At 51.1% G+C, this 24,995-nt stretch overlaps 2 protein-coding genes across 2 annotated transcripts; both read left to right on the top strand.

Annotated features, from left to right (window-relative positions):
- Window positions 1–690: 690 nt before the first annotated feature.
- Erp27 (endoplasmic reticulum protein 27) lies at window positions 691–9,234 on the top strand. The gene is made up of 7 exons (XM_090324447.1): window positions 691–712; window positions 1,405–1,505; window positions 4,330–4,467; window positions 7,362–7,478; window positions 7,858–7,983; window positions 8,444–8,641; window positions 8,956–9,234. Exons 1-7 carry the CDS (start codon window positions 691–693, stop codon window positions 9,001–9,003), a joined length of 750 nt encoding a protein of 249 aa, XP_090180573.1. The 3' UTR covers window positions 9,004–9,234.
- An 11,078-nt stretch (window positions 9,235–20,312) lies between these two features.
- Window positions 20,313–24,175, top strand: Mgp (matrix Gla protein). The gene is made up of 4 exons (XM_090324554.1): window positions 20,313–20,453; window positions 21,835–21,867; window positions 22,919–22,994; window positions 23,798–24,175. The coding sequence occupies exons 1-4, from the start codon at window positions 20,393–20,395 to the stop codon at window positions 23,937–23,939; spliced, it is 312 nt and encodes a 103-aa protein (XP_090180680.1). The 5' UTR covers window positions 20,313–20,392; the 3' UTR covers window positions 23,940–24,175.
- The last annotated feature ends 820 nt before the right edge of the window (window positions 24,176–24,995 follow it).

Raw genomic sequence — 24,995 nt, 5'->3', positions numbered from 1 at the left:
TTAGGTAGCCCCGGGAGAGCTGGGGACAGACACAGCACAGGGGCGCCGTGGGCAGGAGGTGCTGAGCACACAAGCACACAAGCAGTGAACGAAAGCAGCGTGCGTGGATGACCTTGTGAGGGTTCCCTGTGGGACGCTTGCCTCGTACTCCATCTCCTTTAGACACGTCCACATCCACACGTGCATGCGTGCACACGTGCACGCGTGCATACACGTACCCCCCACCCTCCTGCCGTGCTCGTGGCTCAGATCCGGCCCTCTCTTCTCCTCTGGAAGTGTCTCCTAAGCTCTATCTCATCGAAATCTCCTCTTGGATTTGGTGGCCGGGCCGAAGCCAGCTGCCCGGCATTTCCAGTGTGGGCATTTTCCCGTCCTCCCTTCCCTGGACAGTTCCAGCAGTGCCTTCTGCTTCCCACCGGGATTTGCCTTTGTATCCCTGCCCCCCGAATCCACAGGGAGCTTCCAGCACCCAGCTCTCTCCCAGTTCTTTCTAAACAGACTGCCTGGCGGAGTTTCCCTCCTGCTGTGTACACTGGGGGGGGGGGGGCTTTCATTCCGCCTCCCCTGCCACCCTGCCACCTGCAGGTTTCCCAGAGGGACCCAGAGCCCCACAGCCAATTTCCTAGCAGGCCTCTCAGGCCCGGATCCCTCAACCCCAAAACACTGGTGTAGGGGTCCAGCAGCTGGAGCATGGAAACTGTGGGGTCCAGATGTGAGCCCAGATGGGGGCTCCCCTTCCTCCCCCTCCTCCTCTTCCTCCTCGCCTGTGGCCCAACCCCCGGGGTCACCACCGAAGCTGAAGAATCCACAGGTAAAAGAAAACGCCCTGGGGGAGCCCCAGAATTTAACAGAAGAAGTGGGGTGTGGGGCATGGGGGGCCACAGTCCTTCTCTGGGTGTTTTCCATCCACACCTAGAAAATTCTGGGTGGTCTTGAACCCCCAGCAAGCAGCCTGAGAAGAAATCTAATCACATGTTCTCTGGGGAGAGGCCAGATGGCAGCAGAGAGACCTCGCCTGTGTCAGTGAAAATAATAATAATAATAATAATAATAACAATAATAATAATAATATATAAAGTCTTCCAGTGGTAACTGCATTCCTAGGAATGATTTTTTTTGGTGTTTGCATGACGACAAGAGGCCTGTGAGCTGCTCTCAGTATTTAGGGGTGCTTCTTGCCCACACAGCACCCCAAAACCTACGTCTGTGGTGTCTCAGTGTCTCTGTGTGTCTCTCTTTCTCTCTGCCTCACTCTCTTTTTCTGAAGAGCTCTCTGCCTCAGTTTCTCCCTGTGTCTGTTTCTCTCCCTGTCTCCCTCGGTTTACCTCTGTCGCTCTGTCTCTACCCTCTCCCTGTCTCTCTGTCTCTCTCTGACTGTCTCTGTCCCTCGTTCTCCGTCTCTAGATGACACCAGTGTCACTCAGGGCCCCGTGTGGCTGGCTGACGTCCCGGCGGCCGTGGACTTTGTGGCAGCAGCAGAGGTGACTCTCATAGGCTTTTTCCAGGTTGGTGCCTCGTCCCCCCCCAGCTCCACCCTCCCCCCCCCAAGTCCTGGCGTGCCCCCTCAGGGAGCCGTGAAGGACACAGCTGTGGGACTGGGGAGCCAGCATGGGCGCCTGGCTTGTCGGTGAAGACCTGTGACTTTCTGGAACATTCCATCAAGGCACTGCCATCTTTCTTGCACACACGGTCCTAAGACCCATGAGTCTGTTTCTCTTTCCTTGTGATGGACCAGCGCCGGCCACTTGCTGACCTGACTTTTTGTTTTGTTTTGTTCTGTCAGTCCTGGGTCTTGAACTCAGCGCCTGGGCGCTGTCCCTGAGCTTCTTTCCCTCCAGGCTGGCGCTCTACCCCTTGAACCACAACTCCACATCTGGTTTTCTGGTGGTTCATTGAAGATCAGAGTCTCCTGGACTTTCCTGCCCGGGCTGGCTTTGAACCTGTGATCCTCAGATCTCAACCTCCTGAGGAGCTGGGGTGACAGGCGGGAGCCACCCAGCTCTCTCCCCAGACACCTCTGGTGGGTCTGCATTCACTCACCCCAGCTCACAGCCGCCACACTCACACCCTGGGCTCCGGGGGCGCGGCTGGACAAAGCAGACGGGCGAAGCCACCCTGGGAAATGCCCAGCAGGGGCAGGGCAGGGCCAGCTGCCTGGGCAGAGCCTGAGGAAGGAGCAGCCATGCCAACGGCCGCCAGAGGCCAGCACAGATGAAAGAGAAGAGGGTCGGGCCGGTGCCCAGGTGACGAGTTCAGTACCCAGGGCTGGCATGCGCACACACACACACACGCACACACACGCAGAGCCAGTGGACACCCAGGCCGCCCGGCGTCCACTCCCCTCCCCACTCTCTGGTGCTGCTGCAGACCTAGGTTCCAGAATGGCCGGGAAGTCCTGCATCCTGCCCTCACCTCGGGGGCAGGGCAGAGACGCCGTGCCCGGTGGCAGGCCCCGGGCTCAGGGTGGCATTGGCCGGTGCATGGCGCACGGAGGAGAACTGAAGTGGTTAAAGCAGACAGAGAAGGGCTCTGGGAAAGCAGAAGCCAGGGGCCCCTGCGCGGGAAGGAGGGGCTCCCTCCCTTCCTCCCCTCGCCTCCTCGTCCCCTCCCTCTCCTCCTCCTTCTCCCTCCCCTCCCCTTTCCTTCTTCCCTCTCTCCCTCTCCTCCCTGTCTCCTATATCTAGGATTTATTCCGAGTCTGATTAGCTGAGGGTCAACATATATAATATAGAGATATAGATAATATAGAGATATAGATATCTATATACATATATAATATAGAGATATAGATATCTATATACATATATAATATAGAGATATAGATAATATAGAGATATAGACATCTATATACATATATAATATAGAGATATAGATATCTATATACATATATAATATAGAGATATAGATAATATAGAGATATAGACATCTATATACATATATAATATAGAGATATATATCTATATACATATATAATATAGAGATATAGATATCTATATACATATATAATATAGAGATATAGATAATATAGAGATATAGACATCTATATACATATATCATACAGAGATATAGATATCTATATACATATATAATATAGAGATATAGATATCAATATCTATATACATATATAATACAGAGATATAGATATCTATATACATATATAATATAGAGATACAGATATCAATATCTACATACATATATAATATAGAGATATAGATATCTATATATACATATATCATACAGAGATATAGACATCTATATACATATATAATACAGAGATACAGATATCAATATCTATATACATATATAATATAGAGATATAGATATCTATATAGATAGAGATATAGATACCTATATACATATATAATATAGAGATATAGATATCTATATACATAGATATATAGAGATATAGATATCTATATACATATATAATACAGAGATATAGCGATAGATATCTATATACCTATAAATATAGATATAGATATCTATATACATATATAATATAGAGATATAGACATCTATATACATATATAATATAGAGATATATATCTATATACATATATAATATAGAGATATAGACATCTATATACATATATAATATAGAGATATATATCTATATACATATATAATATAGAGATATAGATATCTATATACCTATAAATATATAGATATCTATATACATATATAATACAGAGATATAGATATCTATATACATATATAATATAGAGATATAGACATCTATATACATATATAGTATAGAGCTATAGATATTCTGCAGGAAGTGCTCTGATTGGCTCCTCCATTCTTGGAGCTGATTGGCTGAGGTGTATATTATATATATTATATATATTATGTATATATATATATATATATATATGTTCTGCAGGGAGTCTTCTGATTGGATGGGGAAAAAAAGCTTTTTTTCCCATCTGTCTCATATATATATTTTTTTCCTTTTCTTGGTGGGGTTTTTTTTTGGTGTCCACAAAGTGTCCCCCAAACGTCTTGTCTGCTCCCATGGGCCCAGTCGGCTCCCTCCAGGACTCTCCACTTCTGTAAAACCCCCACTCACGGCCAGGACACTCCGAGCTCCACGGCCTGACCACAGCTCGTGGGTGACCCACGAATCCACCCAGCCTGGCGATCTCCAAAGCGAAATGCCCACTGCCCCTGGGGCCGGCCTTCTGCAAGGCCCATGCTGGCTTGATGGACGGGAGGCCTGCGCCCCACTGTCTTCCAGCAGGGACCCCCCGCCTCTCCTCCCTCGCCAGCTCCTGCCCAGCTCCAGTGCCTCCTGTGTGCGTGCTCTGACGTCTCGTTCGTTGGTGTTAGGATCTGGAAGCGCCAGTCGTGTCCGTGTTCCACAGCGTGGCCCGGGAGTTCGAGGACGTGCCCTTTGGCATCACCAACCACTCCCACGTCCTGCGCCATTACAACATTACGGGCAGCACCATCTCTCTCTTCCGCCGGGTGAGTCGGGGTGGACAGCCGGAGGCCTCTCGCAGGCCTGGCCCCGAGGGGCGGGCGATTCCTCCACCGGTGACACCAGGATAGAACGTCCAGTGTCTGGCTGCTGTGGCTGGGTGGGTTGAGGTGTCAAGTTCAAGTCCAGGGACATTGTTGACCAGCAAGGTGACTCAGTGCCAGCCGGCCAGACAGGTGTGGCAGAGACGGGGAGAAGGACAGGGCATGAGTCGTCAGGCTCTGTCTGCTGAGGACTTGGGGACAATCAAAAGGTACTTAGCACTCAGTACCACCAACCCTTTTGTCTGTACAATAAAGGGGTTCAGGGGTTCGATTCCTCGGTACCACATACATAGAAAAAGCCAGAAGTGGGGCTCAAATGGCAGAGCTCTAGCCTTGAGAAAGTCCAAGGACAGTGCTCAGGCCCTGAGCTCAAGCCCAGGACTGGCAAAAAATAAAGAAGTAAATAAATAAAGGGGTTCAGGCACCTTCCTTTCCCAGGGTATTTTGAGCCCCACGATTTTATGGTTTGGCAAGTTGGCCCCACCCTGTGTCAGACAGTGGTGATAAAGACATAAATCTTACCATCGTAAAGTCCAAGTATTTACAACACGAACAGCAATCCCACGGATTAGAAAGTGCTCGAAGGAGAAAGGCGGTGTGGAAAACCTGGGGACAGAGGGAAAAAAAATAAAAATAAAATAAAACGTGAAGGAGGCCTGAGCTGAGAATCAACGGGAGAGAAAGTTTGGACGCCGCGAAGGAAAATTCATGGCTCTGGGGAGACTTTTGTGTCTTGTTTTTAAATGAATGCAGTTGGGAATTGATGACCTGGCCCACTCGGCTAGCCCTGAAAAAAACGCACTGGTGGCCAACGGGATGTAAGCTAGACAGGCTTGATTAGAAGCAGGCAGTGGGGACAAATTAGGACCCCGCCCCTCCCCAAGCCTTTAGATTAGGAGAGACTCTGATCTCCAATAAACCACCAGAAAATTGGACATGGAGCTGTGGTTCAAGGGGTAGAGCGCCAGCCTGGAGTGGACAGCGCCCAGGCCCTGAGTTCAAGTCCCAGGACCGACAAAAAAAAAGTCTCAAGGACTTTTCTGCCTAGGTTGGCTTTGAACCACGATCCCCACATCTCACCCTCCTGAGCAGCTGGGATGACAGAGCTGAGCCCGGCTCCCCCCCCTTTTTTTTTAACTTACTCTGCACTGTGTTTGGAAAATGATAAAATTCCACAAATACAGCTTTTGCTGACTTTTCCTGCCCTTTCCCCCCTCCCCCTCTGCTGCTTCTTTTCTCAGTGATACAAATCATATGAGCTCTTAAGCAGAAATGCTTTCCAAATATACTTAATATAGAATAAAATGTTTTTTTAGGGGGAAAGGAAAGTAACATTCCCAACTCTCCGTTCCCAGGGTCAGATTTTTCTGCCCAGAGTATTATACATAATAATTTCTTGCCCTGGCCAGCAGATTTCCTGTTCCGAGGTGGTTTCCAGGAGTCGCATGAATATTCCAGAATGCATTCGTTTATAAAATAATGAAATAATCGGATATGTTTTTAAAAGCCTGGCCGGTGTGTGTGTGTGTGTGTGTGTGTGTGTGTGTGTGTGTGTGTGTGTGTCTCCCTCCCTGGCCTGCATTCCTCAGGTTCCAGACACCTGGCTCGGCTACCGCTTCCTGTAGTCTAGTTCTGGGAAGTCTGGGTGGTTGCTGGGAAACTCAGGCCCAAGGCCCCGGGCTCCAGCCCAGCGGTGGGGTCAGCGAGGCGGTGCAGGCACCGGGCCTCAGAGTTCCTAGAAAAAATACAATCGGGAAGCCTCTGGGTGTGCGCGATGGTCAAAGGTCCTGATGGCGAGTGATTTTGGTGGTCACAGTGGCTTTAAAGTACAGAAAAACAACAGGCCAGCTGGCAAAGCTCCAGGAAAAGTAGATCTGTGTGTGTGTGTGTGTGTGTGTGTGTGTGTGTGTGTGTGTGTGTACCTGGGTCTTGAACTCAGGGCCTGGGCGCTGTCCACTCCAGGCTGGCGCTCTACCACTTGAACCACAGCTCCACGTCTGGTTTTCTGGTGGTTCACTGGAGATCAGAGTCTCCTGGACTTTCCTGCCCGGGCTGGCTTTGAACCTGTGATCCTCAGATCTCAGCCTCCTGAGGGGCTGGGAGGACGGGCAGGAGCCATTCCACCCATGAGGAGATGGCAGCCCAAGTCCAGGGTCACGGAAAGGGTCTCAGGCTCATTGATACATTCATTAACCCACGGGAGACGACCGTGAAGAGAGGGTGGGTGACGCCTGGTGTCCCGGCTCTCGGGAGGCTGAGCTCACCTCCTGCTGAAGCTGTGCGCTGGGCAGAGTGGAGAGACATTCCAGACAGGGTCCACGGAGCCTGCAATGCCAGGAGGTGAAGGAAGGAGAGCAGAGTTCAAATCCAGCCCTGGGCGAAGGCCTGAGATCCTAGCTGAAAAGGAACGGGGCTGGAAGCGTGGTTCACGTGTAAGAGCCCCTACCCCGCAGCACAAGAGCCGGTTCAAACCTCAGTAGTGCTAAAAAATAAATACAGAAGATAGAAGGAAAGAAAGGAAGAAAAAGAGGAAAGAAAGAAAGAGAAGAGGGAGGGAGGAGAAACCAATGTCCCCGCGTGCACAGCTGGGATTGGCTGATGAATCCCACAGCAGCGGCTGAGAACCCCCGTTCTTCACGGTGGAGCCAGGGAATGGTGAGGTGGTGAGTCACCGACGCCAGTCTTCATGGGCGTGGAGATGGTGTATAACAGCCATCCCGCCATTCCAGACTCGTTGTCGGGAAAACCAAACTCTGGGAAGCAAAGCCCGTGTGTGGGATAAATGGACACCACGTAGCCACGTGTTCACCAGCGGGTCGTTGACGCTCCGTCCCCAGGTAGACAACGAGCAGCTGAGGCTGGAGGAGCAGACCCTCGCCGGCCTGGACGCCGCCACGCTCAGCCGATTCATTCACATCAACGACCTGCGCCTGGTGACAGAGTACAACGCCATGGCAAGTCACGGGCCCGTGGCCTCCAGTCCCGTGGTCGGCCCCCGGGGCTCTGATCTTCCTTAGTGTTATTTGTGTCAGCACCCTTTTTTTTCCCTCCCCTTTGGTCAGTCCTGGGTCTTGAACTCAGGGCCTGGGCGCTGTCCCCGAGCTTCTTTCCCTCCAGGCTGGCGCTCTACCCCTTGAACCACAGCTCCACGTCTGGTTTTCTGGTGGTTCATTGGAGATCAGAGTCTCACGCTGTCCCCCCTCCTCTCTCCCTGCCCTCTTTCTCCCCTCTCTCTGCCTCTCCCTTTCTCCTTCCCTTCTCTCTTTTCCTTCCTTCTCGCCGGTCTGTCTGTGTGTCTGTCTGTCTGTCTGTCTCTGCATTCCCCTTTGCCAGACAGTACTGGGCTTCTTCAACACCCAGATCCAGGTTCACCTCCTCCTGATCATGGACAAAGCGTCCCCGGGGTTCGAGGAGAACCTGTCCATCTACCGGAGGACGGCCAAGCTCTTCCAGGGAGAGGTGGGTGGGCAGGGGCGGGGTGGGGGGGCTGCATGGGGTCCCATCTGCTCATGGTGGGCTAAGTCAGCTCTGTCTTCTCCTCCATCGGTGGGCAGAGAGGAAAGACAAGACAGGCCGAGCTCAGGCCCAGCCACTGAGCTGTGAGGATCATAGTTCAAAGCCAGCCCGGGCCGGAAAGTCTGGGAGACTCTGATCTCCGTCTAAAAGCCATGAATGGTGCTGTGGCTCAAGCGGCAGAGCTCCAGCCTCGAGCAAGAAAAGCGAAAAGGCAGTGTGCCCTGGCCCTGAGCTCCAGGCCCAGTAGCAACTTAGCACTCATTCAGTCAGTCATTCATTCATTCATTTAAAACTCGGATATCAGAGCCATGGCAGGGAGAGGCCTTTAAACCCCGAGGTCACACAGACGACCGACCCAGCCCCACCCTCTTCCCCGTGACTCCTTTGTCCTCTTGGCCTGCAGATCCTCTTCGTCCTGGTGGACAGCGGCCAGAAGGACAACAGGAAAGTGGTGCAGTACTTCAGGCTGAGGGAGACTCAGCTGCCGGCCCTGGCGATTTACCGGACGCTGGACGACCAGTGGGACACGCTGCCCGTCTCCCGGGTGGACGAGGAGCAGGTGAAGGGATTCTGTGCCGGCTTCCTGGCCGGGAAGCTGCTGGTAAGTTCAGGGGGGGAGGGACGGAGCGTCCGTCCCCTCCTCTCCACAGCTGGGCCAGGGACGGGCCAGCAGGAATCCCAGCGCGGTGGGAGGCAGAAGTGAGGGGATCGTGGTCCAGGCCGAAGGCGCAAGACCTTCTCTGAAACGTAGCTAACACAAACCACTGAAAATGAAAAGGTCGGGACTGTGGCTCAAGTGGTAGAGCGCCAAGCCTGGAGTGAAAGAGCTCAGGCCCCGAGTTCAAGTCCCAGGACCACCACACACACACACACACTAATGATAATCACCAATGCTTGTGTTCTGATTCTTTTTAGAGAGAAGATAATAAATCTGAAGACACCACCCCGAAGGAAGAACTCTGAATTCTCCTCCTCCTCCTCCTCCTCCTCCTCCTCCTCCTCCTCCTCCTCCTCCTCCCTTCAGGGTCCTGAGCTCCATAGCAACACCAGAACCAGTCAGTCACTCATTCATTCATTCATTCATTCATTCACTGGCTTTCCCGAGGACAGGGTGGGCCGAGACGGCGCCAGCCATGCAAGCACTACAGAGAGCTCTGACGTTGTTGTAGGGTTGGTTGTTGGGGTTATTTGGGATTTGGGGGGTGTCAAAAGTTAAGGGATGGTTCCATGTTCTGAACTCCAAAGAAATGAACCAAATACATTAGAGAGAGAGAGTGGGGGGAGGACAGGAAGGAAGGAAGGAAGGAAGGAAGGAAGGAAGGAAGGAAGGAAATTCATGTTGCCGAGCCTTTCCCATCCCGTGTGAATAAATAAATAAAAAGCCTCTCAAGATGAACTCCAGGAGGCAGAAACAGAGATTTATTTTCTCCTTCGTGGCTTTCTTTTCTTTTCCTCTCGAGTGTTGGTTTCTCTGTCTCTGGGGGAGGAGGGGAGGGGGGCACAGACATGGAGGACAGAGGTGGACAGAGGCAGCCGTGGTCCTCGCTGGACACGACGTGGAGAATGGACGCCACCACTTGTGCGTGGGGATGGGAGGGGAAAATGGGGAGACAGCGAGGGAAGGGGGGGACGGCGTCCTCAAAGAAATGTCCTGGGACCTGACTCCCTGACTCGGGGAGCTGTCACCCCTCTGCCCATCGCCTTTATCACCACAATGAAAATGAATTTTAAGAGCACTCTAGTGGTAGAGGGCTTAGCATGCAGGAAGCCCTGGGTTCGATTCCTCAGTTCCACATACACAGAAAAAGCCAGAAGTGGTGCTGAGGCTCAAGTGGTAGAGCTCCAGCCTTGAGAAAACCCAAGGACAGCGCTCAGGCCCTGAGTTCAAGCCCAGGACTGGACCAAAATAAATAAAGAAATACATTTTAAATAAACAAGGCGACCCCAGGGCTTGCCCTTCTGAACTGCGAGCGCTTCACGGCGAAGACTCAGGCGAGAGTCACCCACCCGTGCTGGCTCACCGCGGGGGCCATGCTGGGGGGGGGCAGCCTGAGGGTCCAGGCCCCCGTGGCCAGGAAGATAAAAGGGCTCAGGCCTGGGTGGGGACGCGGGGCCCTGGCGCCCAGGCCGGCTGGGACGGAGCAGGTGTGGTGTGCGGCCAGCGTGGGATGCAGAGGGTGGGGGACCCCCTGGCCTGACGCCCCGGACCACGGCCTCTTCCTGTCCAGACACAGATGTCCCCTTGTTCCCAGCAGGCCCTGCAGAAAAGAACCAAGGTGGCAAAGAGAAGGAGGAGGAGGAGGAGAGAGGGAGGAGGGGGAGGGGAGGAGGTGCAGGGGGAGGAGGGGGAAGAGGAGGAGGGGGAGGAGGTGGAGGAGGAGGAGAAGAAGAAGAAGAAGAAGAAGAAGAAGAAGAAGAAGAAGAAGAAGAAGAAGAAGAAGAAGAAGAGGAAGAAGAAGAAGAAGAAGAAGAAGAAGAGGAAGCAGCAGCAGCAACAGCTGCAGCAGCTCATGGCTGCACTGGTTCAAGCGTCAAAGGCCTGCCTGTTCCTCTGCAGGGAGAAATGCCAGAGCCCTGGGCGGGGAGGCGGGGAGGCGGGGAGGCGGGGAGGCGGGCGCCGGCCTGTGCACACAGGAGCGGCAGCCATCCGATCACCCCGCAGCCAGGCGCTTGAGCTCAGGCCTGCCAGCTCAGCTCCTCAGGAGGCGGAGATGGGAGAACGGTGGTTCAAAGCCAACCGGGGCAGGAAAGTCCAGAGGACTCTCATCTACAACAAACTACTCGAAAATAAACAAGAAGCCTGCCGTGGTGCTGTGACTCAAGCGGTAGAACGCCAGCCTGGAGCAAAAAGGAGCCCAGGGACAGAGCCCAGGGTCCTGCGTTCAAGACCAGGATGGGCAAAAATTATAAAGGACATGGAGGCCCAATGCCAGAGGGCCGAGTCCACCATTCCCAGCCCTGCCACCCGCTTCCTGGCCCCGGATGAATGAGGAGCTGGCGGGGGTCTGAGGGCTGGTTGGTTCTCATGTCCAATGAACTTCATTTAAATCTTGAGAAGAGCCAGGGGTGCGAGAGGACAGCACTGGAGAGCTGGACGCAACCGGAGACCCCACCCCTACCTGGGGCTTAGTCACAGCTCCCAGGCCCACAGCTCAAGTCCCATAACTGACAGGGAAGAGGAGGGGGGAGGAGGAGGAGGAGGAGGGGGAGGAGGAGGAGGAGAAGGGGGAGGAGGAGGAAGAGGAGGAGGAGGAGGGGGAGGAAGAGGAGGAGGAGGAGGAGGAGGAGGAGGAGAAAGAGGAGGAGGGGGAATGAAGACAACGAGGCTAACATTATTGAGTTTGAACATGGAGTAGCCAGGCAGGCGCAGTGAACAAGGGGCCCTGCCTTGCTGGTTTCTCTCTGTGCTGTCAGGGCAGTTGGTTCAGTCGAGTCCAGGCAGCCTTGGTCTCCGACTGCTTCGCACACCACACCCGCCCCACTCCACAGCCGGTTGTCCATTCTGCTTCCCTCCGACTTGCCTGGGCCAGGACGCAGCCCCCGGTTTATTTGGCTTTGAGTAAATGTACTCTGGTTGTGGCAGACATTGTGCAACATGGAAAAACAAACACACCGGTGTGGGTTGGTCTGAGTTCAGGAAGTGAGGGCAGGGTCACTAGTTAAACAAACACACAAATAAAAATAATAAATAAGTAGGTAAATAAATCCACATCCGTCTTCTGCAGCCTGCCCACTCCTTTCTCACGGATCTGCTCCCCGAAGCCCTGGAAAATGGCTTACATGTGACTAAGCCTCTCCAGGCCCCGCACCCCGCCCACCCCTCAGACAAGCCTGGACCTCAGGAGCCCAGAATGGCCCCGGAATCTGGTTCTGTGGCGGGGGCATGGATGGAGGAGAGTTTCTTCTCCCTCCTCCCCACAGCCAGCTTAGCTCTCCATCTTTCCAGATTCTCCTCTCCTCTGGGTCTGCCTCCCCCCGCCCCTTCCCCATACTGCTTTAGGGAATTTCCTGAAAGGCAGACAGACAGACAGACAGACACAGAGACAGAGAGACCCTGGGAGAGCAAGAGAGACAGAGGCAGAGAAAGCTACGAACGTTACTGACCCACCCAAGAAACAGGAGCTGGGCTGGCCCGGTGGGAAGGAAGGATTTCGGGGAGGGAAGGAGGAGGAGGAGGATGCTTGAGGGCAGAAACGCAGACCCCCTAAGAATCGGGGGGTCTGATAATCCTCGAGACTGTAGCTCCCCAATCCCCCCGCCCCAGCCCTATCTATGATTCCAGCTTCTCTTGGGAAGCTGCCCTTTTCTGCTGGGTAGGGAAAGGGGAATGAGAGTCGTGGGGTTCGAACTCAGGGCCTGGATGCTGTCCCTGAGCTCTTTTCACTCAAGGCTGGTCCTCTACCACTTGAGCCACAGCTCCACGTCTGGTTTTCTGGTGGTTTATTGGAGATCAGAGTCTCGCAGACTTTCCTGCCCAGGCTGGCTTTGAACCGCCATCCTCAGATCTCAGCCTCCTGAGCAGCCGGGGTGACGGGCAGGAGGGTCTCAGTGACCGGATTGCTGAGGCCTTGACGGTCACAGAAAGACACTCGGAAGGTCCCAGGGTTTGTTCTCTGCCGTGGTTCCAGCCAGGCCCACAGGCAACCTCGCAAGCCCTCGGCTTCTCTGTATTTGTGCAACCTGGAGTCCGTCCGTCCGTGAGTCAGGCCTTCTTATCTTTCCTTCCCCGGAAAGCGTCCAGCCAGAGGAGGCGTCCAAGAACACAGCGCCGCGCTGAGTTCAGCCGTGGGCGCGAGAAGCCCGAGTCTGACCCCCGGGTTAGCTGAGGCCAAAGCCCCGCCTCTGGTTGTTCCAAGAACTGTTTTCTATTATTATTATTTTTGTACTGTTGGGCGTTGGATTCATTTCTGGCAGCTGAATGTTAAAAAAAAATGTTCAGATCCTCTCCAGGGTATAGAGAACAGCCAACATCTGGATCAGAGTTGTGACTTGTCCTCAGAAAACTTTGGCTCTGAAAAATATCTGTCATCTATCTATCTATCTATTCATGCATTTGTCTATCCATCCACCTATCCATCCGTTCATCTGTCTATCATCTATCTTATCTATGTACCCATGCATCCATCTATCTATTCATCTATCTATCCATCTATCTACTTAGCATCTATCCACCCATCCATCCATCCATCCATCCACCCATCCATCCATCCATCCATCCACCCATCCATCCATCCACCCATCCATCCATCCATCCATCCGTCTGTCTGTCTGTCGTCTCTCTTAACCATCTATGTATCTGTTTATCTATCTATCCATCCATCTATCCATCTATTCTTCTATCTATCCATCTATCTATCTACCCATCATCTCTCCATCCACCCATCCATCCATCCATCCATCCATCCGTCTGTCTGTCTGTCGTCTCTCTTAACCATCTATGTATCTGTTTATCTATCCATCCATCCATCTATCCATCTATTCTTCTATCAATCTATCTGCCCATCATCTCTCCATCCATCCATCCATCCATCCATCCATCCATCCCTCCATCCATCTGTCTGTCTCTCTCTCTTAACCATCTATGTATCTGTTTATCTATCTATCCATCCATCTATCCATCTATTCTTCTATCAATCAATCTATCTATCTACCTATCATCTCTCCATCCATCCATCCATCCATCCATCCATCCATCCATCCATCCATCTGTCTGTCTGTCTCTCTTAACCATCTATGTATCTGTTTATCTATCCATCCATCCATCCATCTATCCATCTATCTATCCATCTCTCTGTCTGTCTGTCTGACTGACTGTCTATCTGTCTCCCCAGAAGTTCTCCTCCAAGTTCTGGCTTTGACCTTGTGCGAAAGTTCACATGGCGCCGTGATCTGAGGACAGGCAGGGAGGAAAAGGCCAGATCCACAGCACAGACTCTTGGAAAAAGAGAAGGAGCCACATCGTTTCTTTCCTCTCCGCTATCCACCGACACATTCTGTGCCAGGAAGCTCACGCCTGGAGTCCCAGGCCAATGTCCTCGGGGAAAGACTTAAACACTCAGCAGTCTGGGCACGGGGCTTCCACCTTTCACCCCAACTACTCAGGAGGCTGAGGGATGAGGTTCTGGATTCGAAGCCAGTCCAGGCAGAAGACTCTCATCTCCAATAAACCATCATCAAAAAAAAAAGAAAAAATCCAGAAGTGGAGCTGTGTGTGGCTGAGCCCTGGCTCTGAGTTCCGGCCTCAATATTCACACACACACACACACACACACACACACACACACACACACAATCAGTTTAAAAAGAAAATCAACATCAGAGAATCCGCGGTGAGACTCTCAAGAGTCAGAGAAACGCGAACCAGAGGGCAGCGTAATCAAAGCCTGGGGCTGGGGGGGGGAGGGGGTCCTGAGCTGAAAGACATTTTTCACAGCTCAGCCTCACGAACCCCAACTCACAACGTATTCTTTCAAAGTCAATAGTTCTTGGGGCTCTTATACAGGTTGCTAAACAGGTGACCTAGCTAAGAAGGGAAAAGGCCAGGAAAATAAGAGATTGGTTTTCACATCGGATCTCTTCCTAATAAAGTGGTAATGGAGAGAAAATGCATTTGAAGGAAAGAGTGACTTAAGTCAAGCAGTGACTGCTTTTTTCCCCCCTGGGGTACCATCACCTCTTCCTTCACATGTATTTTTTCCTCTCTTTTTAATTTAAATTTGATTATAAAGGCACTTTACAGTTACCTGAGTAAGGCCAGAAATGCATTGCTTTCTGGACAGTGTCACCCCTCTCCTTCATTGTCCCCCACCCCAAAACCCCTATATATATATTTTTTTTCTGATTTCCATGGTTTATTCCCGTCCTTCACTTGATCCACCCAGATTTTCCTGCCACACTCTTGTTTTGTTTTTTTCCCCCTGATGCTCAAACCATACTGCAAGTGTATCCTGTCGTCTGAGAGGAAAAAAAAGATTAAAGATGTTGAAACCAAACCTCAGCTCTCTGCTCCATGAGAGACAGTGCTCTCTCCCTGACCAAATCCTGGCAGGATAGGGTCCCCCCCCCCCCCCGCACCCCAGCCGCCGCCCCACTTCAAGGATTTTAAGGGATGAGCTGGAGCCCGGGGGAGAGCAGGCTTCTGAAGGGAGCTTTTTTTCCTTTTTTTCAAGGCGTCCGCTGGTGGTTCACGGGGCCTGGGTGGGGCAAAATCAGCACACAGTGTTCCTTCAGTGCTGGCTTTACATAATCCTGGCTCTATCTTGTTTATCCATCTCAAAGGCCGCCATCATTGAGAAGGGCCGAGCCACAAGCCTGTTGCCAACACTGAAATGCCTGGCTCAACAGGCAGCCCAGCCTCCGAGCGTTCGTGGCAGACCAGGCTGAGCTGTTCTACATTGTGCTTTGTTGTTGTTGTTTTTCTTTTTGGATAAGGCCCAGTTAATTCAGTTTAGCCCCCCCCCCTTTTTTTTTCAAGATTATCACCTTTTTTTTTTTTTTTTCTCCTCCACTTTTGGCTATCCACAGCCATCTGTCCCTGAACAGCTAGGAGGGAATACAGAAATAACACCAGAGCCACACAATGGCGAGGGGGGGGCGGGTTACGATCCCTACTTGTGTCACAGAGAAATATGCTTAAGCTCAGGGGTTTACGTCGAGTCACTGCATCTCACATACAAAAAGCCAGGGGCGGGGGCTGGAACTCAAACCAAGATGTTCTGATTCAAAAATAAACAAAAACAAAACACCAAGTTACTGAACACAGCCCAGAATGCCCTACAATAAATGGGTGATCCAAAGGGGAAAAAAATGTAGTTGCCTATCTATATACAATGGAATTTTACACCGCCATTAGAAAAAAAAAATAAAGAGTATGTCATTCGCAGGAACATGGATGGGCCTAGAACAAACCCAAGCCAAGCTCCGAGACACATATGGCGCCATGTTTTCTCTATGTGGAAGCGAGATCGAAAATACCCCAGGACAGGATGAATGATGCAGGACTCTAGACATTCACACACAGGGAAACCCAAAGAGGAGGCTCCCGGGGGAGGAATACCACGGCCCAAGGCCTCTCTGATCACAGAAAATGGTATTTAACCAGGACCATGGCCTAGTGGTAGAGTGCTCGCCTAGCACGCACAAAGTCCCGGGTTCGATTCCCTGGTACCACATACACAGAAGTGGAGCTGTGGCTAGCCTTGAGAAGCCCAAAGACAGTGCTCAGGCCCTGAGTTCAAGCCCCATGACCAAGAAAATGAAAGGAAAAAAAAAAGAAAGAAAGAAAATGGCACCATTTTCCTCTACAGCGAGGCCTGTGAAACTCCAGCTCTCCTCTCCATCATCAGAAAAGCAGCCCAGAGCCCCGAAAGTGAATAGCAACTTTCCCTATTTTCAACTCTGGCTAAAGCCAGAAGCCTAGAACCAGCTCTTGCATTTGGCTTTGAACAGTGGAAAGAGCATTTTATAAATTGAGTTTAAGCTTTCCTTGTTCTTACGGTTGTTATGATTTCGCTGGACACGCTGAAGTACCTAGAATTTGGCTTTATAAATGGTTTCTTTAGTGACCAAAACCCAGAGTCTGTGTCAGTTGGCCAGACAGCAAACACGAGTTCAGAGCCTGGGAGAAGACTTGGTGATTCCTGAAGTGAGTTGAAAGCTCTCTGGAAGGCGAGATGTTTGAGCTGGCGCGCTGTGTGCCATCTGGTGTGTGTGAAGGGCTCAATAGAGAGAGGTGGGGGGGGGTCCAGTACTGAATCCACCCTTTCTGTTTTTACAAGTCTTCTCATGTGGCAGGCTTCATTGGTCCTATGCTTACTCAGATTACTGTCCCATTGTTTAATTAAAGACTTGATCCGTTAACGGTGCATCCCTTTGTCTAATTTTATGGTTAGCTCTGACATTAGCCCTGGGGGTCACATCACTTCAATAACGGGGTGCTGGTGGCTCCCGCCTGTCATCCCAGCTCCTCTGTGAGGATGACGGTTCAAAGTCAGCCGGGGCAGGAAAGTCCGTGAGACTCACACACACACACACACACACACACACACACACACACACACACACAGGGGCAATTATACGTAGCCTCTGTGATTATGATGAGGGGTCCATGATGAGATAAAACCCAATGCCGGAGAGCTGGTTCACAGCCAGGGTCTCCACCTCGGAAGACATGTGCCGTCTGACAGGGGCACAGTCCCTGCCGCAATCCACTGCACAGGAGAGCAGGTTGGTTCTGCATGACAGCTTTTGGGGGGCTGGGTGGGAGTGGGGGCTGTTCTAGACCATGGCTGCCTGGGACTGGTGCTCAGGGCATGTGGAGAGGTGACAAATCAGTGGGAAGGGGGAAAAAAAAATATTCTCCTTAGTGAACTGGAGAGCAGAGCAGGTGTGGTGGAGGCCACGCCCCCAGGGCCTAGGCCACGCCCCCAGGGCCTACAGTCCTCTCCCTAGGCTCCTCCCCTCCAAGGGGCCCTTCAAGATAGCCACATTGCAGAGCAAACCAACCCGGCTGGCAGCACTCTCCACCCTCCTACTGGGTTGTGAAGTCGAAGCCTTTAAGAAAGAGAAGCAGGAAGAAGGAAGAGGAGGAGGAAGAAGGGAAGGAAGAAGAAGAGGAGGAGGAAGAGGAGGAGGAGGAGGAGGAAGGGAAGGAAGAAGAAGGGGAGGAGGAAGAGGAGGAGGAGGAAGGGAAGGAAGAAGAAGAGGAGGAAGAGAAGGAGGAAGAGGAGGAGGAGGAGGAGGAGAAAGAGAAGGAGGAGGAAGGGAAGGAAGAAGAGGAGGAGGAAGAAGAAAGAGGAGGAGGAGGAAGAAGAGGAGGAGGAGGAGGAGGAGGAGGAAGAAGAGGAGGAGGAGGAGGAGGAGGAGGAAGGGAAGGAAGAAGAAGGGGAGGAGGAAGAGGAGGAGGAGGAAGGGAAGGAAGAAGAAGAGGAGGAGGAAGAGGAGGAGGAGGAGGAGGAAGGGAAGGAAGAAGAAGAGGAGGAAGAGAAGGAGGAAGAGGAGGAGGAGGAAGGGAAGGAAGAAGAAGAGGAGGAGGAAAAGGAGGAGGAAGAGGAGGAGGAGGAGGAGAAAGAGAAGGAGGAGGAAGGGAAGGAAGAAGAGGAGGAGGAAGAAGAAAGAGGAGGAGGAGGAAGAAGAGGACGAGGAAGAAGAGGAGGAGGGAGAGGAAGAGTAGGAGGAGGAAGAGGAGGAGGAGGAAGAAAAAGAAGAGGAGGGGCCGGGAGTGTGGCCTAGTGGTCGAGTGCTGTCCTAGCATGCACGAAGACCCAGGTTCGATTCCTCAGTACCACATACATAGAAAAAAGCTGGAAGTGGTGCTGTGGCTCAAGGGGTAGAGCTCTAGCCTTGAGAAAGTCCAAGGACAGTGCTCAGGCCCTGAGCTCAAGACCCAGAAAAGAAAAAAAGAAGAGGAGGAGGAGGAAGACGAGGAAGAAGAAGAGGAGGAGGAGGAGGAGGAGGAAGAAGAAGAGGAGGAGGAGGAGGAGGAGGAAGAAGAAGAGGAGGAGGAGGAAGATGAGGAAGAAGAAGAGGAGGAGGAGGAAGACGAGGAAGAAGAAGAGGAGGAGGAGGAGGAGGAGGAAGAAGAAGAGGAGGAGGAGGAGGAAACAAATTAGCCCTCACTCCCCACTAGGGCTGTTATTTAGCTTTGCGGGCACACGTGAGATTGACAAGCACTTGGTTCATCACAGGTAAACTAAGGAAAGGAGAAATGTTATTCTCTGTCTGGAAAACCCAGGTCAGTTAAGAAGGGAGCGACTGGAGTCCATTCCTGCACCTTCTCCGAAGCCAACGCTGCCCCACCACGTTCAATTTCCATGGCTCCCGTCTTTCTCCTCCATACCCTAGAAAGCGACTTCTGGTTGTTGGAGTTTTGTTTTTGTTTTTTGTTTTTTTTACCCTAACTCTTTTCTTATTTGCCTTTTTCCCCCTTTTTACTGGCAAAGGTAAAGGTTTCAGTGCTGCCAGTAAAAAAATAATTAAATAAAATAATAATAATAACATGAACTCAGAAAAACCAACCTTCTGCAAATAAAGCGAAAGCCCAGAGAACAGAAAATAATAAAAAAAAAAAAATACTGGAACCAGGGAAATTCCTCAAAGAGCCCAAAGACCTCGGCACAAACAGTTTGTGGGAGAAAGGATGGAGAAAGGAGGGGGTGGATACAGAAAATATATCGACTTCTTGTCCCAGTGTCATTGCCGGGTCCCGGAAATGCTGTGGCAAAGAAGGAATCATTTGTTTGTTTGGAGTTTGTGGTCTTCATACCTTCCAACAAATAAGACTTTTTTTTTTTTTTTTGCCAGTCCTGGGTCTTGAACTCAGGGCCTGGGCGCTGTCCCTGAGCTTCTTTCCCTCCAGGCTGGCGCTCTACCCCTTGAACCACAGCTCCACGTCTGGCTTTTTTTTTCCTGTGGTACCGAGGACTCGAACCCAGGTCTTTGTGCATGCTAACTGAGCACTCTACCACTAGGCCACGCTCCCAGCCCTCCAATGGTGGACTCAGCCACCGGCCACCTCTCTTTTCCTTCTGTCCCCCGCTACAGAGCGGGTCCTCTCAGCTTGTGCTCCATGCCACCCTGGGCCCATCTCAGGGCAGGCGCAGTGAGGTGCATGGGGACAGCCCCCCAGGCCAAACCTGAGCCAGGAAGAGGCAGCCTCCAAGCCTGCACCCTCAGAACGCAGCGGGTACGCCATGCTGAGGGGACTCCTTTACAGCTCCTCCATCGTGAACCTGGGCTGGAACTGGCAGATAGTAGTTGCTCAATACATGGGAGGGAGGGAGGGAGGGAGGGTAAATGAATGATGGGCTGGGAGCCCATCTCCAGCCCCCAGCCCAGACGCTCCTGTCTCAGGCAGCTTCTCCACGCTGGGAGAAATGAGATCTCTGTAACCCCCCCCCCCAAAAAAAGACCCAGAATGTGGGGTTCAAACTGAGGATACTTGAGGTCCCCCAGCCACTGAGGAAGGAAATGAAGCTGGGGTGGGGGTCAGGGGAGCATCAGGACGCCCCTGGAAACCCCTGGAAGCTCTAGCTAGATCAGCCAGGGCGTGGGGAAGGCTAGCCAGAGGGTAGATCAGAGAAAGAACTGGCAGAAGTCCACTGTGGCTCTTTCACCCCCCCCCCTCCTCACCGCCAAGGCCCATATCAAGTACATCGTGCGTGGGGAGGGGAGAAAATAAATCAAAAAAGGTCCTGAGGCCAGTGGAAGGCCGGCCCTCCCCCCCCCACCCCGCCCCTCCTCTTCAGCTGCTCCCATCCTGTATAAAAACCCGGCCCAGCGTCTCCCGCCACAGGCCTGTAGGAATCCAGGAGGCGAGGAGCAGGGGCAGACAGAGCCACAGACCTGGGGAAGGATGAGGACACTGGTTCTTCTCACGCTCCTGGCAGCCCTGGTCCTGCTGGCTTTGGGCTATGGTGAGACTCTGTGTTCCTCTCTCTCTCTCTCTCTCTTCCTCCCACCTCTCCCTGCCTTCCCTCTTCTTCCACTGTCTCAGGGGTGGATGTCTCATTTTTCCCCGTCTCCAGGGATACAGAGCCGAGCCATCGAGCCTGTCACTCTTCTAGCTATCCCCCCCCCAAATACTTTTAATAAGCAACTTCACAGAGGGGGAGAAGAAGAAAAGGAAATCGCCATATACCTGGACAGCTGGTAATTTCCAGAAGATATCAAATCGCCAGTCTCTGCAATCTAGCTCTTTTAACTATGTATCTATGTGTGTGTATAAGCGTGTTACGTGTGCATTCACATCTATTCACATATATATGTGTCTATATACACGTATATGTTTGTGTACATAATGTATATATTTGCATTCACACGTGTGTATGTACATATTTACATATATATGTGTATTAACAGTTTGGTTAGGCTATCGATTGAAGGATGTAGCTTGAGAAATCCGTTTGCATCTGAAGTATTTAAGGGATTTAAGGAACTATTATGAATTTTCTGCATCTGCCCAGCAAATGAATTACAAACTGAAGTTGCATGTCTGAGGGATTCTAGAATGAAAACTCAGGTCCCTCCCCACATACACACACACTACCACAAAAATAAGTGTTTTCCTGGTTCTCTAGAGAGTGTGGCATATGTCTTTCTTATGTTCAAAGTAAAGTTGGAGGGTGTTTCGGAAGCTGAGTTCTGCCTTTTCTGTGATTGTGATTGTGTGTTGGATTTTTAGTTTGTTTGTTTCTTAAGCCTCGATTACATTCACAGCCTTGAGGTTTAGCCTTCTCATCCCCGAAGTTCTTTTGGTGACAGAAAGCACTCCTGGCGTCTCCTCCCGCCTCCCTGCTGGTACTCAGCAGAGCCAGCAAGGAAAAAAATCTCACCCGAGGGACTGGCACAGCGCCTTCCTGAGCCGGAATGTTACCCAGGCAATTTAACAGGGGCCTGCAGAAAAGCATCCCACCCAGGTTCTGCCGAGCTCTCCACCTGGGGAATTTCCCTTCTGAACACTCCTGTTGCTCTCCCTCTCCAGCCGCAACCCCCAGCCAGCCAGAGGGAAGCCAGGGCTCATGTTAGTGTCTCAGAGCCTGGGGAAATTGCAATCAATCGCGATCTCCCGGGGGAGCATAGTAAACCAAAGTATAACAGCCATAACCACGGCAAATGCAGAGACTGGAGAAAGATCCAGCAAATCCTAGATTCCTGGAGTTTGTAATAACTACATTGCTAAGTATATTCTCGGCATCTTTTTGACTTTCTTCTTCCATCCCTATACTTAGACTGCTTCAGTGTCTGATAAATAACTATATGATGAATCTTTGGGTTTTTTTTTTTTTTCAATTCCAGAATCTCACGAGAGCATGGAGTCGCATGAACTCAGTAAGTGAATTTTTGACTTCTTTATTTCATTACAGAATCTACCGTGTCCCCACTTCCGTCTTTAAATAAACCAAGTGGCTAGACATGTAATTGGAGGAGTTATTATTTAAAAAAAGAGGGAGGGGGGGCTCCTTGTGGAAAATTAAAGTCAATTTTAAAAATCCAACGATTGTAAGAAAGAAATACAATCATCAAAGAAAATGAGCAAATTGTTAAAGCTTGGAGAAATATAATATGACATTGAAAAACCCATTGGTTTGCAACTTACTTCAGAGCCATAAAAAACTTATTATTTGGAAAATTTTAAGTCAGTGCAACGTCAGCCACAGAAATGTAAAACAAGGAGTCAAAATCGTGGCAAAGCCCAGAATGTGAGACCAGAGCCCGGAGACCACAGGCTTCTGTACGAAGTTCAATGTTGTTAAATTTCTGCATGGGAAAGCGACTGAGTGGAGACTGGGTATGTGGCCTGGTGCTTGTCTAGCATGCACAAAGCCCTGGGTTCGATTCCCAGTACCACATACATAGAAAAAAGCCAGAAGTGGTGCTGTGGCTCAAGTAGTAGAGCTTTAGCCTTGAGAAAACCCAAGGACAGTGCTCAGGCCCTGAGTTCAAGACCCAGGACTGGCAGAGAAAAGAAAAAGTGGCCGAGCGGAACAGGAGATAAGAGTATTGCTCTCATTTTTTTTTTTAGCAGTTCATGATTTTCATGCTGTTTCAACTGCTTGGGCACAAGGTTAGATTTTAGAAGGCCTGGCAATGAGCATTCTTCCTCAAATATCCTTAAAAAAATAAAAAATACCATACTGAGTGAGAACGGCCCCGGAGTAAGCCACACACTAGAGGCAGAACGGCAGGAGTTGAGCAGCGGGTGAGACCCGGCAGTGGGTGACGGATCTCGGGGCGTCTGTGAACACCTGCTTGACCACCCGATGTCTGCCTCACTCTGGGTGGACGCCGAGTGGCTTAGTGGGCTTCCCTGCACGGCCCCTGGACGCGCTGTCGGCCCCCGCTTCTCTACAACGCCCTCTGTTTCTTTTTCTGCTCGAAGGTCCCTTCATCAACAGGAGGAACGCAAACACTTTTATTTCCCCACAGCAGAGATGGCACGCTAAAGCCCAGGAGAGGTGGGTACCAGAACCCGGGGAGCGGGGGGCGGGGGGGGTCCAGCCTTCCAGGGTGGTGCTGTCAACCGGAATGGAGTAAGGAAAACACACACACACACACACAGGCCAGGTGCTGGTGGCTCACATCCTCACTGTTCAAGAGGCTGGACTCTGACGATCCAGGTTCGAAGCCTGCCTGGGCAGGAAAAAGAAAATGTCCAAGAAATTCATCTCTGGTTCGCAACAAAAGCTAGACGTGTAGGCCTGACTCAAGTGCTAACGCACCAGCCTTGAAGGAGGAGAAAAAAAAAAAAGCAAGCAAACAACTAAACAAGAATGCTAGGTTCTGAGTTCAAGCCCCAGAACCAGCATAGATAAATACACAAATAGACAATGTACAAAGACAACAGAATATTCAGAAGTCTAAGGCTGGCGGCTCCCGTCTGTCCTCCCAGCTCCTCGGGAGGCTGAGATCTGAGGATCAGGGTTCAAAGCCAGCCCGGGCAGGAAAGTCCAGGAGACTCTGATCTCCAATGAACCACCAGAAAACCAGACGTGGAGCTGTGGTTCAAGTGGTAGAGCTCCAGCCTGGAGGGAAAGAAGCTCAGGGACAGCACCCAGGCCCTGAGTTCAAACCCCATCACCAACCAACACAGAAGCCACAGAAAGGAGAGGGACAAGCAGGAAGAAATACTCTGCTTTCTTCCAAACGACAAACACTAACATCTCTTCTGCCTTCCCTCCCCTGTCCCTCCTCTGTCGGTGGAGACCAACACCTGCCGAGAGGTGAGTTTTGTCTCCATCCTGGCTTGTCGTGTTCCTAGGATCCGGGAGCGAAACAAGCCGCCCTACGAGATCAACCGAGAAGCCTGCGACGACTACAAACTCTGCGAGCGCTACGCCATGGTGTACGGCTACAACGCTGCCTACAACCGCTACTTCAGGAAGCGCAGAGGGGCCAAGTGAGTGGAGGAGGAAGAAAGAGAGCCTGGTTTCGAACCCACCCACCCCGCAGTAGCTCGAGGAAGCACACAGACCCCTTCGGATGCTTGATTCTTGATTCTTGGGCCCGTCTCCTGCTTGGCAGGCCCCCCTATCTTTGCTCCCCCCCTCCTCTCACCCCCATATTTGAAAAGTAAGGGAGTCACAGGTCGTGGACGTGTGCGATCATGATATAATAAACGTCTGGTTTGATACTGCCAGTTGTAAATAAACATTTCTTTTTCCCCCTCATTTCTTCTGGGGGGAAATGGTGCGATGATGCAATCAAGGCCCCCAAACCAGCTCTAGAAGAAGAGAGCCTGCGACTCCTGTGTCTCTCGCTGAAAAGAAGCTGAAGGACAGGGATGGGGAAGGTGCTTCCTTTAGGGTTAGAGAATAAGGGAAGAATCGCCTGGCAGGATTTTAAGATGTGAAGCATTCTCCATGAAAACAGCCTGAGAACCCCCAGTGAAACCTGAGTTCAAGCCTCAGGACTAGAGGGGAAAAAAATCCCACCACTAATCTGTGTAGCTAATGGACGTTGTTGTTTTTAGTAGAGGAAAAAAATAAATATACAGGGTAACCCTGTGTATAACATCTTAACAATAATAATAAAGTTATTTTTTAAAAAAAATAGGAAATGGAAGAAAAATATGGCATGCCTGTATTCAGTTCACATTTCTACTACTCTTCGTTGTTCCATGCATGAACGCATGAGGTTTCCTTTTTGGGTCCATCTCCCTTCTGTGCTCCACCGCCCCCCCCCCAAAAAAATCTTAAAGTCTCTCACAGTGTAATTCAAAGCCAGGCTGTGTGGTAGAGTGCTTGCCTAGCATGCACGAAGACCCGGGTTCGATTCCTTGGTACCACGTACTTAGAAAAAGCCGGAAGTGGTGCTGAGGCTCAAGTGGTAGAGCTCTAGCCTCGAGAAAGTCCAAGGACAGTGCTCAGGCCCTGAGCTCAAGGCCAGGATTGGAAAAAAACAAAATAGAGACGATTTCATGTAGTGAAAACCTACCGGCGGCTTCTTTACTTTGTTAA

The sequence above is a fragment of the Megascapheus bottae genome, chromosome 35 (genome assembly GCF_031878675.1).
Source record: "Megascapheus bottae isolate mThoBot1 chromosome 35, mThoBot2.hap1, whole genome shotgun sequence".
NCBI lineage: Eukaryota > Metazoa > Chordata > Mammalia > Rodentia > Geomyidae > Megascapheus > Megascapheus bottae.
Note: the sequence above shows the minus strand (reverse complement) of the source record. Positions and strands in the feature narration are given on the sequence as shown.

Bases quoted from the DNA above. Each gene is read 5' to 3' on its own strand.
- Mgp (XM_090324554.1), top strand. From the start codon at position 20,393: ATGAGGACACTGGTTCTTCTCACGCTCCTGGCAGCCCTGGTCCTGCTG. The intron at 21,868-22,918 runs GTAAGTGAATTT...TTCTGCTCGAAG, and splicing joins CATGGAGTCGCATGAACTCA to GTCCCTTCATCAACAGGAGG. The intron at 22,995-23,797 runs GTGGGTACCAGA...TCGTGTTCCTAG, and splicing joins CACGCTAAAGCCCAGGAGAG to GATCCGGGAGCGAAACAAGC.
- Erp27 (XM_090324447.1), top strand. From the start codon at position 691: ATGGAAACTGTGGGGTCCAGAT. The intron at 713-1,404 runs GTGAGCCCAGAT...CTCCGTCTCTAG, and splicing joins GGAAACTGTGGGGTCCAGAT to ATGACACCAGTGTCACTCAG. The intron at 8,642-8,955 runs GTAAGTTCAGGG...GATTCTTTTTAG, and splicing joins TCCTGGCCGGGAAGCTGCTG to AGAGAAGATAATAAATCTGA.